At 52.0% G+C, this 13,342-nt stretch overlaps 4 protein-coding genes across 4 annotated transcripts; 2 read left to right on the forward strand and 2 right to left on the reverse strand.

The window, feature by feature from the left end:
* Positions 1 to 622: 622 nt before the first annotated feature.
* GT037_000888 (uncharacterized protein) lies at positions 623 to 2,785 on the forward strand (the record flags this gene model as incomplete). Its single annotated transcript, XM_038925935.1, has 1 exon — positions 623 to 2,785. One exon carries the CDS (start codon positions 623 to 625, stop codon positions 2,783 to 2,785), a length of 2,163 nt encoding a protein of 720 aa, XP_038791791.1.
* Positions 2,786 to 3,328: 543 nt separating this feature from the next.
* On the reverse strand, positions 3,329 to 7,536 carry GT037_000889 (uncharacterized protein; the record flags this gene model as incomplete). Its single annotated transcript, XM_038925936.1, has 12 exons — positions 3,329 to 3,807; positions 3,858 to 4,189; positions 4,243 to 4,352; positions 4,429 to 4,448; positions 4,501 to 4,514; positions 4,574 to 4,686; positions 5,182 to 5,219; positions 5,271 to 5,551; positions 5,598 to 5,709; positions 5,758 to 6,518; positions 6,568 to 6,955; positions 7,470 to 7,536. 12 exons carry the CDS (start codon positions 7,534 to 7,536, stop codon positions 3,329 to 3,331), a joined length of 2,715 nt encoding a protein of 904 aa, XP_038791792.1.
* A 515-nt stretch (positions 7,537 to 8,051) lies between these two features.
* On the reverse strand, positions 8,052 to 8,862 carry GT037_000890 (lumazine-binding protein; the record flags this gene model as incomplete). The annotated part of the gene is made up of 3 exons (XM_038925937.1): positions 8,052 to 8,611; positions 8,658 to 8,780; positions 8,832 to 8,862. The coding sequence occupies 3 exons, from the start codon at positions 8,860 to 8,862 to the stop codon at positions 8,052 to 8,054; spliced, it is 714 nt and encodes a 237-aa protein (XP_038791793.1).
* Positions 8,863 to 9,021: 159 nt separating this feature from the next.
* Positions 9,022 to 13,281, forward strand: GT037_000891 (uncharacterized protein; the record flags this gene model as incomplete). The annotated part of the gene is made up of 12 exons (XM_038925938.1): positions 9,022 to 9,204; positions 9,254 to 9,285; positions 9,364 to 9,401; positions 9,455 to 9,537; positions 9,585 to 9,832; positions 9,888 to 10,396; positions 10,446 to 10,493; positions 10,553 to 10,711; positions 11,028 to 11,434; positions 11,489 to 11,725; positions 11,790 to 12,395; positions 12,445 to 13,281. The coding sequence occupies 12 exons, from the start codon at positions 9,022 to 9,024 to the stop codon at positions 13,279 to 13,281; spliced, it is 3,387 nt and encodes a 1,128-aa protein (XP_038791794.1).
* Positions 13,282 to 13,342: the final 61 nt, after the last annotated feature.

The following is a 13,342-nucleotide window of genomic DNA, read 5'->3' on the forward strand; positions in this document are numbered from 1 at the left end:
AGTTCGGGCTGTTCGGGTGTGTTCTGGTTAGCCAATCATTGGCCATGTGGTCATCACCCGCATTGGAGCCCCGGGATGAGGGCACACAAGCGTTGCGCTGCTATTGCTTTGCTGCAGGTACCGCGCAAGGAGGTATCGGTTGACTTTGACGATTTGTCAGGAGTGCTCAAAGGTTACATGTCGATGGCATCCTGCTAGATTGGCCTACATCTGAAAGCTGTGTACCTAAACATGCCCGAGTATGTGGACACGCTGGCGATGCAGTGCAATCGAAGAAATGGTATGCAGGCGCAGAAGAACGTCATGTCGGTTCGCTTCCATGGTGAAGCTGCACTGCGATGCACACGAAACCGTCCCTACGACCGAGAGCCCGATGTGTACATGTGTAACTAGAGTGAAAGTCGCCGTGTTGGCTGGGTGTTCGCAGCTCAAGGTGCAGAGCTCAAGGCCGCAACAGGGAAAGCGCACCCCACTTGGCGCCAGTCATGGCTAGTGCTGCCCCTCCCGCGGTACTGCCTCTTATTCGTACTGGCTCGACTCTATTTCTTACCCTCAATAGTTTCTTGTCCGAGTCGACTCAACACTCGTTTGCACCCACGCCACATATCCGAGTACGCGCAAAATGTCGGCACCCCAGGTCGCGAGGGCGCCGGTCCAGCGGCTTCGGGGCCTCAACGATTCCTATCACTATCAGTCAAAAGCAACGCAACGAAGACAGGCGCCTCAGGTCGCTGCGCCCCAAGCCGCCAAACGCACATACACTTGCTGTTCCGACCCCCAAATCGACACTTCAGACAATGAAGTCATGTGCTACAACTGCGGTCATGTCCACAACGAAAGCAACATCGTCTCCGAGGTTACTTTTGGCGAAACTTCGGGCGGAGCAGCCATTGTCGAGGGTGGCTTCATCCACGCCAACCAACGACATGCAAACTCCATGGGCGGGACTATGCGAGGCTTGGGCGGCATGGAGAGCAGGGAACAGGCTGCGATGAGTGGCAAAAATTCTATTCAAGCTCTCGGCGCATCTCTCAATCAGCGCGAGGCCGTCATAGAGCAAGCCTTCATGTGGTACAAGCTCGCCATGAACCATAGATTCATTCAAGGCCGCCGCATGAGGAACGTCGCTGCTGTCTCCATCTACATGGCTGCGCGGAGACAACCCGAGAATACGCTTATGCTTATCGACTTGGCTGAGAAGATTCAAACAAACGTCTGGGCTTTGGGAGATACGTACAAACAATTTCTGGAGATGCTAAAAGAGGAGGACCCAGCACAGCTTGTGGGCACCAAGGCCGTCCAGGAGATCGAGCCTTTGATGCTAAAGTACTGCCGAAAACTGGAGTTTGGGGATGACTCTCACAGAGTTGCCGACGACGCTTGTAAGGTCCTCAAGCGAATGAATCGAGATTGGATGGTACAAGGTCGTCAGCCGGCTGGGCTTTGCGGTGCTTGTATCATCATAGCCGCCCGTATGAACAACTTCCGTCGAACCATTCGAGAGGTCGTCTACGTAGTCAAGGTCGCCGATTCTACCATCACATCCCGTTTATACGAATACAAGAGAACACAGAGCGCGGCTCTGACGGTCAATCAGTTCCGAGAGTTTGGACCCCGCCTCAAGGTTAAGGCTCAGCCTCCTGCCATCTGGAGGCGCGCAGAGAAGGAAGAGCGCAAGGAAAAAAAGAAGCAACGGGCCCGTGAAGGAAGTGATGTTGCACACCCACAGAACGAGTCGGCTGGTAGCGAAGTTGAACCAGGCGAGGATACAGCATCAAAACGCGCAAGCAAGAGGCGCAAGTCGAATGATGGTTCGTCTCAGCCGGCCGGAACACAAACTGAAACCCTTGGCACACAGGACAGCGATCCGTCCGCTGAAATAGAAGCGTTCGATGGTAATGGCGAGGCGGTCGTGGAGTCGGTTGCTTCTGCAGTCGAAGAACTTGAGGCTGGTGAGACCACCGATCCAGACTTTGTCATGCCCAAGAAGCGTGGTCGACCACCAAAGAAACGGGTACCCGTCGTCATCGACGAAGAAGATCTTGAAATTGAGCAGGATCTGGAGGATGAAGTCACAAACACCATCAAGGATTGGGAGGGCATCTTCAAGGAGATCGCCAACAGCGAAGACCACGAGCTTCTTAGGCGCTCTGGCTGGACAGCAGCAGAGATGGCCCGCGTTGCTGCTGACACCCGCGATGTCGTCCCTGTGAGTTTGGATCCTGAAGTCGGCGAAGACGAATTCAATGATGACCCAGACGTTGCGACCTGCATACTTGCCCCGGAAGAAGTCCGCCGCAAGGAGGCTATCTGGATCACGGAAAACGAAGATTGGCTGCGCGCCCAACAGACGAAGATGTTGGAAGCCGAACTTGAAGCCGCGGAAGACAAGCCTAAGAAACCCAAGCAGAAGCGCAAACACCACCAAATGGGTGACGGTAATGTTCTTGAAGGCCAGCCGGCAACTAGTGCAGCGGATGCTGCTCACAAGATGCTTAAGAAGCGCGCCAAAGCTTTCAGTAATCACATCAACTACGATCGGCTCAAGGAGCTATTCCCTGGTGGCCATACTTCAGCGAGTCCACCTGGTAGTGGACAGGGTGCCAGTCCGTCTTCCAACGCACCAGGTGCTGTACAGCAGGCTACAAACGTTGATGCGGAGGGTGAGGAAGAAGAAGAGGAGGAGGAGGAGGAGATGCAAGAGGCAGAAGAGGAAGAAGATTTGGAACACAACTACCTGGAAGACGACGATGAAGGATTTGGTAATGAAAGCTACGACTACTAGAAGTGAACGACAGTGTATTGTGGGCAGTTTCGGTTCAAATATACCAAAAGATTGGCGATTTAGGTTGAGCTTCATTGGCGAAAAGGTCTACTGGAAATCATGGCGATCATGCACGGCGTACTTGAGCTTTTGGTTTTCGCAGCCATATTGGCTAGGCAGTTAGAAGGGGAGCATTTTTGGGATTCAGGCTTTGCATGTATATTTACCCCCGCTTGCATAACATAGCATCGTAGTAACGGAGTTTAGCCTTCTCCCAATGGTACCTATATCTCTCATCTGTCGCTCATACATAGTTGGGAATCTTGGCTCATGAATCACGTCTCATAGTCAAGGACAGCAATATTGGTTGTAGGGGAGGAATTCCCAATGATAGATTGGTCCCTGCTTCGTAACTCATTCACACATGCTCATGCTACCCTAAATTTTTGGTATGCGAAACCCTTGCCCAAACGCCGATTAAGTCTATCATGTAAGACACAGGCGTCTCATTGCCCGAACGGTAGTGGCGCCGTCCCAAATCTCACTGTACACGCAAGACACCGACTAGCACATCTTGTACTGGGCCTCGCCAGACGCTTGTCTGTGCATATCGCTCGACTCGAGCTTGTATGAGATGTTAATGTCTAAATCGCGATGGTTCTTCTCGTTGGGCTTGTTCTCTAGAATGCCGCTAATGGTTTCGCCCTCCTCAACTGTGAGCACATCCTTGAGGTAAAAGACTGTCTGCTTCCAGTGAGTGTACTTTGTGTGGGGGCCGGTGGAGAAGCGGATGGGCTTGTGGCAGGCGGCGAACTCAATGTCGAACCAGGCGATGACGGCGTGGACAAAGTCGCTACGGCGCACCTTGAGCTCGTACGGTAACCGGAAAGCTAGGTCGGCGACAGTGCAAGTGTAGAGGTCAAGGGTGATGACGGGCGAGGGGTCGGTGACGACGGCCTTGATATCGACGGTGTCGACGAGGGGCTCAGTGATGGCGGTTGCCTTGAGGGGAGAGTAGTCGAAGCCCCAGACGTTGTCCCAGACTGCTTGAGTCAGCAAGGTTTTAGGAGGGTCGGAGCGGTGCATTGCTTACATCCAATCTTCTCCTCCTTGTAATCGCCATCCTCGATACCAGCCATGAAGATGGTGGCCTTGTCGGGGAAGATTAAGCCGTCCTTGACAAGGTACTTGTCGCGTGCGTACAGAACCGTGTCCAACATGGATTCGTAGAGCAAGAAGTAGCCCATCCACTCGGATATTATAATGTCGACCTTGTCAAAAGGTAGTACGACCTCCTCCATCTTGCCCTGGAGCAGGGTGATCTTGTCCGACATGCCGTTGACCTCGACAATCTCCTTGGCCTTGTCGATGATGGTCGACATGTCCACACCAATGACATGCTTTGCGCCCGCCTTTACGGCGAACCTAGACCATTGTATCAGCGCATGCTCGCGTGCTATAGGGTAGGGTGCGCAAACATGCTGAGAATGGATGTACCGCATCCAACGTCAAGGACGACCTTGTCCTTGAAAAGGTGGGGGTTCTGGTAGATGGCATCGCGGTAGCTCTTGGTTCGCACCTCATCTTTCTAAACGCGCACCGTTAGCCATGTGTCGCAATCGCTGCGAGGAGCAGCCTGAGAGGGCAGGGTGGGGCCGTCGTACCAGCATTTCCTCGTGGATGCCTTGACACGCGCATTAGTATCAGTCATATCATCGGAGCGACTCGGTACGGACCATGGTGGTTGTAACTGCAGGCAACAATGTTAGCCAAACTCTGCGTGTATCTGGACCCTCGAAATATGCCTACCTGTTGAAGTAATGCGCCTCAGAGTGCGCCATGCCCGTGAGGGGATCCTTCTTTCCGGCTTCTTGTTGGTTCGCCATGTTGGTAGTCGGGTAGGAAAAGGAGGTGGATTGTGACTAAACAAAAGTGAGGGAACAGAAACTGGCGCAGTTGCGGTCAAAAGTTAGGATAGGGAAATTTTGGTTTTGGTAGTACCAAGCACAGACTCAACACCAGGGTCTCAATCTCGGAAAGCGGGGCATCTGAGACTTTGGAAGCTAGGCTCAAAGAGGCATGACACCACGACGATTTCGTTTTTCACTGCTGATCCCACGCCTCGCAAAACAACGTTTCTGAAACCATTATACTAAGTGCAATAGATACAGTGGAGCTACTTGTAGAATTAAGAGATACGTGGCAATTTGTGAGATCCAATTAGAGAAAGCACTGAGAGGGGTATATCGTGCCAGAAAGCAGAAACCGCCCTCGTCGTCACGTCGTGTGTTTTCGTTTAGGTCATGTCGTTAGTCGTGAATGAGTTTTGTTCGTAACGTCGTCATGTATCAGCGAGTGTCGGACAGGTCTGTCAAGGGAAGAGTGCTGCGCTGGCTTTATCCCAAAGCCGATCAGACTCGGATGCTGTGGAAACTGTCTCTGAAGTGCTTCGCATCTAGCCAACATGTCAGTTTCGACCGGTATAAGCACCATGAAAGTGGCGTACCTTCTGATGAAGTAAAGGTCAACCGGTATTTGCCCGTAGAGCCTTTGGGTAACCTATAGCCATCACTGAAAACATACGGATGCAGCTTCTCAAACTGGATTGTATCGGGACCAACGCGCTTCATCCAGTCGCTACGTCCAACATATTGCGTAACGAATGCAGTCCAGATAGGGATCGTGTTTAGCGGCCCACGGCGAGCAGTAGCCTCGAATCGTACGCAGCCAGAGTCTGTGTCATAGTAGATGCGGAAGGCATGGAGATACCTGTTATCAGTCGTCTCACTGAACAGCGTCAGCATGAGATAGGAAGTCACGACTGCCCACTTACCCAGAGAACACAATCTTCTCCCCGGGCACGAAAACATCTTCCAGTCCCTCTGCAATACCGGTTTGATCTTGACGCTTCATAGCAATGGCGGTGCAGTAAAACAACACCATGCCTAAGAAAATGTCAGAATATTTTGCATCCTCAGTTCAAGTCTACTCACGCTCATATAAAGGGAAGCGCAATCTAGCCCATAGGTCAAGTCGACCATCTTCACGGTTGACCCGGCAGAGCCGCAAGGATGATCCTGCACGTCGGAGTGCCAACGCGGTGATTGGGATCTGGTGTCTCAGGCGATGTCCGTCGGGATCCATAGTGAGGAAGAGTATTCGTGCGCGGTTGTCATCAGCTCTCCAGTATATCCTTACCCAGACATTTGTTGCTTCGAATGGTAATTCCAAGACCTTCTCAAAACCATCGCTATCTAGCATCTCAATCACTCGGGGCTCGTCTCGTCCAAAGCACTTGGTGCGCTCTGCAGGGCTTTGGAAAGGAGTGGAACCGTGGCGACCATCGAATATCTTCATTGCCCAGTGAGCGACCGGCTCAGAGTCTGTCGACTGATTTGAATAAGCCTGTGATGATGCAGACGAATATGTGGGCGACTGAGGGATCTCTGGAACCGGTGGTGGGACGAACGGTATGTCTCCTATGCCTCCCCACGTGGGTGCAATATGAGATCGATGGGGTAGTGGTAGCTGCGGTGCTTGATATGCGTACTGAGGCGCCGGATACGTAGGGTGTTGGTGTATCTTCGGTCTGGGTACTTTGGGAGAAGGCGGCTGCGGCGTCCTAGCAACGCCCTTCCCATTGCCGTGTACTGAAAGTCTACTGAAGTAGGATTCGACCGGCATTGGCTTTCGCTTCTTGAGTAATCTTGATAGTAGAACTTTGAATTTAGCCAATTCTGCCTCATCCTCCTCCCTGGAGCCAGTTAGCCATTCTGTTATAGTGCCTTGCTACTAGTACCTACCCTTTCAAAGCATCATGCATACCCTGTAGATACGTTCTAAAGGTCTCGAATCTTTTGGGGAGGGACATGCCCTGTGAGGTGAAATCCGCAAGCGCATCCTCCCAGATAATTGCGTATGGTGGTGTGCCCGGAAAAGCACCTGGCGCAGCGTGTCTGCTCTTCTTGGATCTATTAAAGATGTCTTGCACGTCTTCAAGCGTATAGCCCAAGCTCGGAAGGCAAACCTCTAGATCCTTCAGGATGTGGCCTGCGTACCTGCCATAGCGGGACAATTCCAATGCATCGTGCAATTCATGTAGAGCGTGCGATATGGCGAAAAGTTCAGCAATGTGGCTTCTGATGTCCTTGCGATATTGCGGAATTTCTCCTTCGAACGAGAGAAGGCCTGCTGCGGTCTCTTCAGCTTCCTTGGCGTAGTCGAGAAGTCGCCAGTCCATGATGGAGTGCGTGCCAGGGTAGATAGCCGAAACGAAAGATTAGTAGCAACGCATGCTTTAGACGCCTGAAAATCAGCGAGAAAGGGACAAGAAGTCGCTCAAGCGATGGTGCTACGAGTTGAGCGTCTGGGGTAGACCTTTGGTGGCATGCGCGCCTGAGGAGGGTCGGCTCTTGACGTGTTTATGCAGCAGCTCGCCGGTGAGAAAGCCAATGACCTATGCCGACAAAATCCCTTACCAAGCCTGCATGTAGCCCGCAGTCCTCGCTTCCTCTTTCACACAACTTTTCTGTTCAACCAGTTTGGCCCCCAATTTTAGGGACTGGAATTCCATAGTGCCGGCTTTCTGTACGCAATTGTGCTGCGATGCTGGGGTAACATGCCATTCTGGACAGCCGGAGGCGCCACTCCGGCACAACGGCTGCAGCGCTGCGCTGTCAGGAGAAGAAGATCCTTTCCATCATACCGATTCGCGTGACGATGAATATCGAAGTGTCCAGTTCATCCGACTTAATGACATCGTTCGTCTGCATGTCGGCTACTGGCGCTGCGGAACGGTTTTCTGCCTAACTTGCTCCACTATGGCATGGACTAGTCCTGCAATGTAAGCAATAGTCGATCAACAGTCGATAGAGATGTCGAAGCTGTGGTTACGTGAAGATGTGCGGCTTGACAGCTGTCAACTGATTGACAGACACAAAGACACCACGCGCGAGCTAGGTATCAACGGCCGGACGTGAATCACAATCTCTCAAGTTTTTGCCATTTGAAGTGACATGCGCAGAATGACCGCGAGTGTTTCAAGATAAATATTGGATGGTCATCTCAATATATACGTGCTGGAAAAGGAGCAAAGCTGCGCCTCACTTTGTCCAAGCCACCACAATGGGGCTGCAAGTCACCCCCATAAGCCCCTTTCAAGGCAACCATGTGTACAGTCGAAGCCCATTGATTTGTTTTGGTTGGCTACTAGTGTGGAACCATGACTTCTACGGCATTGACGGCCAATCTATCGACTTGGCAGTCGCATATTGTCCAACAAGCGTGTCTACGACTTCCCAAGAGCCTTCAGTCTCTCGTCGACTAATTTTGAAACCATCTTCTCCAGTATCGCAAATTCGCCGTTTGACGATCCCTCAAAGTATCCAGCCACGCTCTTCTCCACGTATTTGCCAACCTGGTCCACCTCGACGTTGACGTCGTCGCCTGGTTTCTTGCCAGCCGTGACTACTTTTTCCTGCGTATAGGCAATCAACATGACCTCCCACCAACCCTCAGGCCCGTCTTGCACCTTGGTTACAGTCAAGCTAGCTCCGTCTATGGTAACATAGCCCTTCTCAACAATGTATCGTAGCACCGAAGTATCGCGAGGTTTGAAGCGGAAAGTCAGGGCGTTGCCGTCGGGCGTGACGGACTCGATGGTGGCGATGGTGTCGACATGACCCTGAACGAAGTGGCCGCCCATGCGTGTGTCTGCAGAGACAGCGCGCTCCAGGTTGACTTTGGAGCCCTCTTGCAGCGACCCCAAGTTTGTGCGCCGGAGTGTTTCGGGAGCGCATCCAATCTTGAATGATGACTTGGTGAACTCGGTGACGGTGAGACAGGTTCCTAGCCGAATCAGACCATGAATTCCATCAGACTAGTGCGAGCATACCATTGACGCTGATACTGTCACCCAAATGGGCGTCACCCAGTATGTCTTCACATCCGGAAATGGTCAATGATGTCCCGCCGCCTCCCGAGGCCGTCTGGTCGAGCTTCTCAAGGGCGGCAACAGCTAGCCACTATCAGCCGAGCCGAACGCAAAGGACAATGCATCGTTGCTTACTGCCAATGGTTTCAACGAGACCAGTAAACATGGTGGGGTGTGGGTAATTGGAGAAAGAAAGTTGGTGGGGTTCTGCAGCTAACGATGTGCCTCGGAACTGGCTAGCTCATCTTCGGGAACACCTAGCTATGCCGTGGAAACATTTCCGTCACCAGGCACATGTCGTGACTGTACCTTCCTTCAACCTAAAATGACAAACATGTTATTTAGACGCTCAAGCTGTGCTTTCCAGACAAGCCTGTCGGCTTTGCGGTCCAATCGAACACGACCTGGCCATGTTCGACAACTAGCGACTGCGGCATCGAGTGCAGATGCGTCTAATCTACCACTTGCCGGCATCAAAGTCCTTGACATGACAAGAGTGCTCGCTGGAGTAAGTCGTAGCTTATCAAATGACGACAAATCCCTCTAATATTCAGCAGCCGTATTGCACGCAAATACTAGGTGATCTTGGGTATGCGACGGATGACCCTGTACGGACCAACAGCCGAGGTTGGCATTCTGCAAGATTCCTAGATTGACAATGTGATAGAGCGGACGTGATCAAAATTGAACATCCAACAAGGGGAGGTAAGCGGAAGCATACATCATGATACTTTTTCCAAACTGATTGCTATGCCTAGATGACACACGAGCATGGGGGCCGCCCTACGCCAAGTACACCGATGAGCAACAAGGGCCGGGAGAGAGTGCATACTACCTGGGCGTCAGTGCAATCATGAATCTCTGGGTTTTTGAACTCACCAAGAATAGGTCAATCGCAACAAGCGGTCGATAGGTCTGTCCTTCCAGCATCCAGCTGGTGTAGACATTCTACATCGTCTGGTCAAGGAATGTGACGTGCTCGTTGAGAACTACCTCCCGGGATCTCTGGCAAAGTACGCCATGGACTATGACACCGTCTCAAAGATCAATCCGGGTATCATCTACGCCAGCATCACAGGTTACGGACAGACTGGACCGTACAGAAACAGAGCAGGCTACGATGTCATGGTTGAAGCGTACATTTTTCCGACCCTATGTTTCTTTAGCGCAACTGATGCTAACACTTCTCAGCGAAATGGGTCTAATGCATATAACTGGAGCTCGTGATGGGCCACCTGTGAAAGTAGGCGTAGCAGTAACCGATCTCACAACCGGTCTCTACACCTCCAACTCCATCATCGCTGCTCTCTTCCGGCGCCTGAGAAACCCAAGCAGCAAGGGCCAACATATCGACGTCGCCTTGTCAGATTGCCAAGTTGCCACACTAGCAAATATCGCCAGCTCTTGCCTGATTAGTGGGAAGCGCGACACTGGGCGCTGGGGGACCTCACACCCGTCGATCGTACCGTATAAAGCCTTCAAGACGTCTGACGGGGACATCTTGCTGGGAGGAGGTAACGATAGACTGTATGGTGTGCTATGTAACAAACTGGGAAAGCCTGAATGGATTATTGATGATAGATTCAAGACGAACGCGTTGAGGGTTCAACACAGGGATGAATTGGAGGAACTTATTGAAAGAGAGACGAGAAAGAAGAGTACACAGGAGTTGCTAGACTTGCTAGAGGGAAGCGGAATGCGTAAGTACCATCAACTTTATGCCCAATTGTTCTTGACTAACGAATATAGCATACGCTGCTATCAACGACGTACAGGATACAATGAACCACGAACACGGTATGTCTGCAATCTCTGCTCAGTGTAGGTTTCTTTCTATGTATTAATGCTTTGCGCAGTCCTCGCAAGAGACATGGTCAAGCAAGTAGATCACCCAGCATGCGGATCTATCAAACTAGTCAACACGCCCGTGAAATGGTCTGATTCGACGCCTGGCATACGTCTTCCTCCACCCACCCTGGGCCAGCATACGGACGAGATACTTGTTGAAACACTGGGTATGAGTCAAGAAGAGGTGGAAGGTCTGCGCAGTGGAGGCGTTGTCGCATAGATGCATTCCTGGTCCTGCAACTCATGTCTTGGGGCTGAGGACGCCATAGTCAATCTCCAATAGGTACATGTAATGATACTTGGGTTGTTTTCTTTTCCAATGGGTGGGCTGATAGCAGACCATGTAGCAGTGAATCTGGTTGCACTCGGCACCCCCGCTCTCTGTCACATGTCACTGCGTCATAGCGTGTCATGGGTGGCGCGTTGGTTGTCCAGGGCAACGGCGTTCTGGCCATGTTGACCGACAGGCGCGCGCACGAGCAGCTCCACATGGATTTGGTGCACCACAGTCGACTGACACTTGGCCTGCATCTCCAAAGACGAAATCAACACAACCAAACATGGAGCCTCCGTCGCGACCCTCGAGTTCGTTGTTCGATGTCTTTCTGCGTCTGCGCCCATCCAACTCTGCGAGTGCGCGCTTCCTCAACGTCGAAGAGAGCGAGAGCAGCCATGCCACGCACATCACCATACAACCGCCTACCCAAGACAAGCGCAAGCGCGCTGTTGAACGATTCGCATTTACACAAGTCTTTGAGGAAGATGCGCGACAGATGGATTTGTTCAAGGGCACTGGTGTGATTCCCATGATTGAGGGCGTCATGGGCACACCAGGCCACCACGGGCGAGATGGACTGCTGGCAACCCTGGGCTGCACTGGATCGGGCAAGGTACATATAAATGGAAAAGAGCAGCCCAAATTTCTTGTGCTGACACGACCACAGAGCCATACCATCCTTGGTACCAAGTCCCAGCGCGGCCTCGTCCAGATGACGCTGGATACTATCTTCCAAGCATGCGACGAGCAGCTTGTACAGTCCTTCTATGGTGCTCCGGCCTTCTCTTCACTGGCAGCAGCAGATGTGTCTGAAGCGCAAATGTTCACAGCAACCGCATACATCGACTCCATGTACGGCGACGAACAGTCCGGACGCTACTCACGAGCGCAGACTCCCATGGCAGTAAGTTGATACAGGAAGCTCTGCATGGCACTTCTCCACAAACAACACCTAACAGACACGACAGGACTGTAGTATATTCTCCACAGGAAGCACGTACAAATCAAATAAGATGCCGCGTCCGTCAACGCTACCATCGTCGCCTTCTGTCGCCGACATCCAGATACCCACAGACCCCGATGCAGAATATGCCATCGTCATGTCCATGTACGAAGTATACAACGACCGCATCTTCGATCTGTTGAGCGGAAACACGGCAAAGAACAAGCAGCCAAACGTAAAACGAAGGGCTTTGCTCTTCAAGAATACTGAGAAAAGTCCAGATCGAAAGGTTGTTGCTGGTCTCACCAAGATCATCTGCGGAAGCTTCGAAGAAGCCATGATGGTACTGGAGACTGGTCTCATGGAGCGCAAAGTCACTGGTACTGGGAGCAATGCTGTGAGCTCGCGAAGCCATGGCTTCTTCCATATCGAGATCAAGAAGAGGGCTGCAGAACCCAAAGGTCCCTGGTCAAGCAGTAACCTCACCATCGTTGACCTGGCAGGATCAGAACGCGCCCGAAATGCCAAAACTGCGGGAGAGACACTTGCCGAAGCTGGCAAGATCAACGAGTCCCTCATGTATTTGGGTCAGTGTATGCAGATGCAGTCCGATAACCAAGGAGGCTCAAAGGTATATGTTTGTATCCATGTCTGTAATTCTTCGACTAACATGCGTCTAGAACATTGTGCCATTCCGTCAATGCAAGCTTACCGAACTGCTTTTCTCAAACTCATTCCCTGCCTCTGCCCGCCAAGCACAATCGCACCGCCAGCCTCAGAAGTCCATCATGGTCGTAACTGCAGACCCCAAAGGCGATTACAACGCCACATCTCAGATCCTTCGCTATTCAGCCCTGGCTCGCGAGGTCACCGTGCCGCGGATGCCGTCTACCTCAGAAACGATCTTCTCTGGTGCGCCACACAAGCGCCCTGGTACAGCTTCGTCAGGCCGCGCGACTCCTTCAGGCCGTACAACTCCTTCGGTCGTCATGGAAGAGCTCGAATATGCCAACGCCGAGATCGCACGCCTCACAGCAGAAATGGAAATCTTCGCCCTTCGCCTCTCCGAAGAGACAGCTCGCCGGAAAGCAGCCGAATCGTCTTGGGCCGCAGTCGAAGACCACATGGTGGACCTTGAACAGGAAATTCGCGACGAATGTTATCTTGAGATGGAAGCAGCCGTCGACCAAGAACGTCGAAGATGGCAAGCTGCCCTGGACAATGAGCAAGACAACCAGCAAGCACACATAGATGCCAAGGTCGACGTCGTCATCCGAGCAACAAAGGCACAGATGAAACAAGATATCAAGGTTTATGAAGACCCAGATCCAGAACTCAGAGACAGGGTCGATGAGCTGGAACGTGAAAACGAGATGCTACGGGCCAAGTTGGAAGCCAAAGAGCGTGAGACGCAGCAAAGATCTGCGAGCCCTGTGAAGAAGATGAGGATTCTTAAGAGTAAGAAGTGGGAAGATCCTGAACGCGCAATGGGCGGATTGAGCATCGATGATGAATGAGCGACGACGTTAACGGCTTCATGATGAGAGCATGCATGGATGGCGTTTACTGCGTTATTAA

This window comes from Alternaria burnsii, assembly GCF_013036055.1.
Source record: "Alternaria burnsii strain CBS107.38 chromosome Unknown 705, whole genome shotgun sequence".
NCBI classification, from domain to species: Eukaryota; Fungi; Ascomycota; class Dothideomycetes; order Pleosporales; family Pleosporaceae; genus Alternaria; species Alternaria burnsii.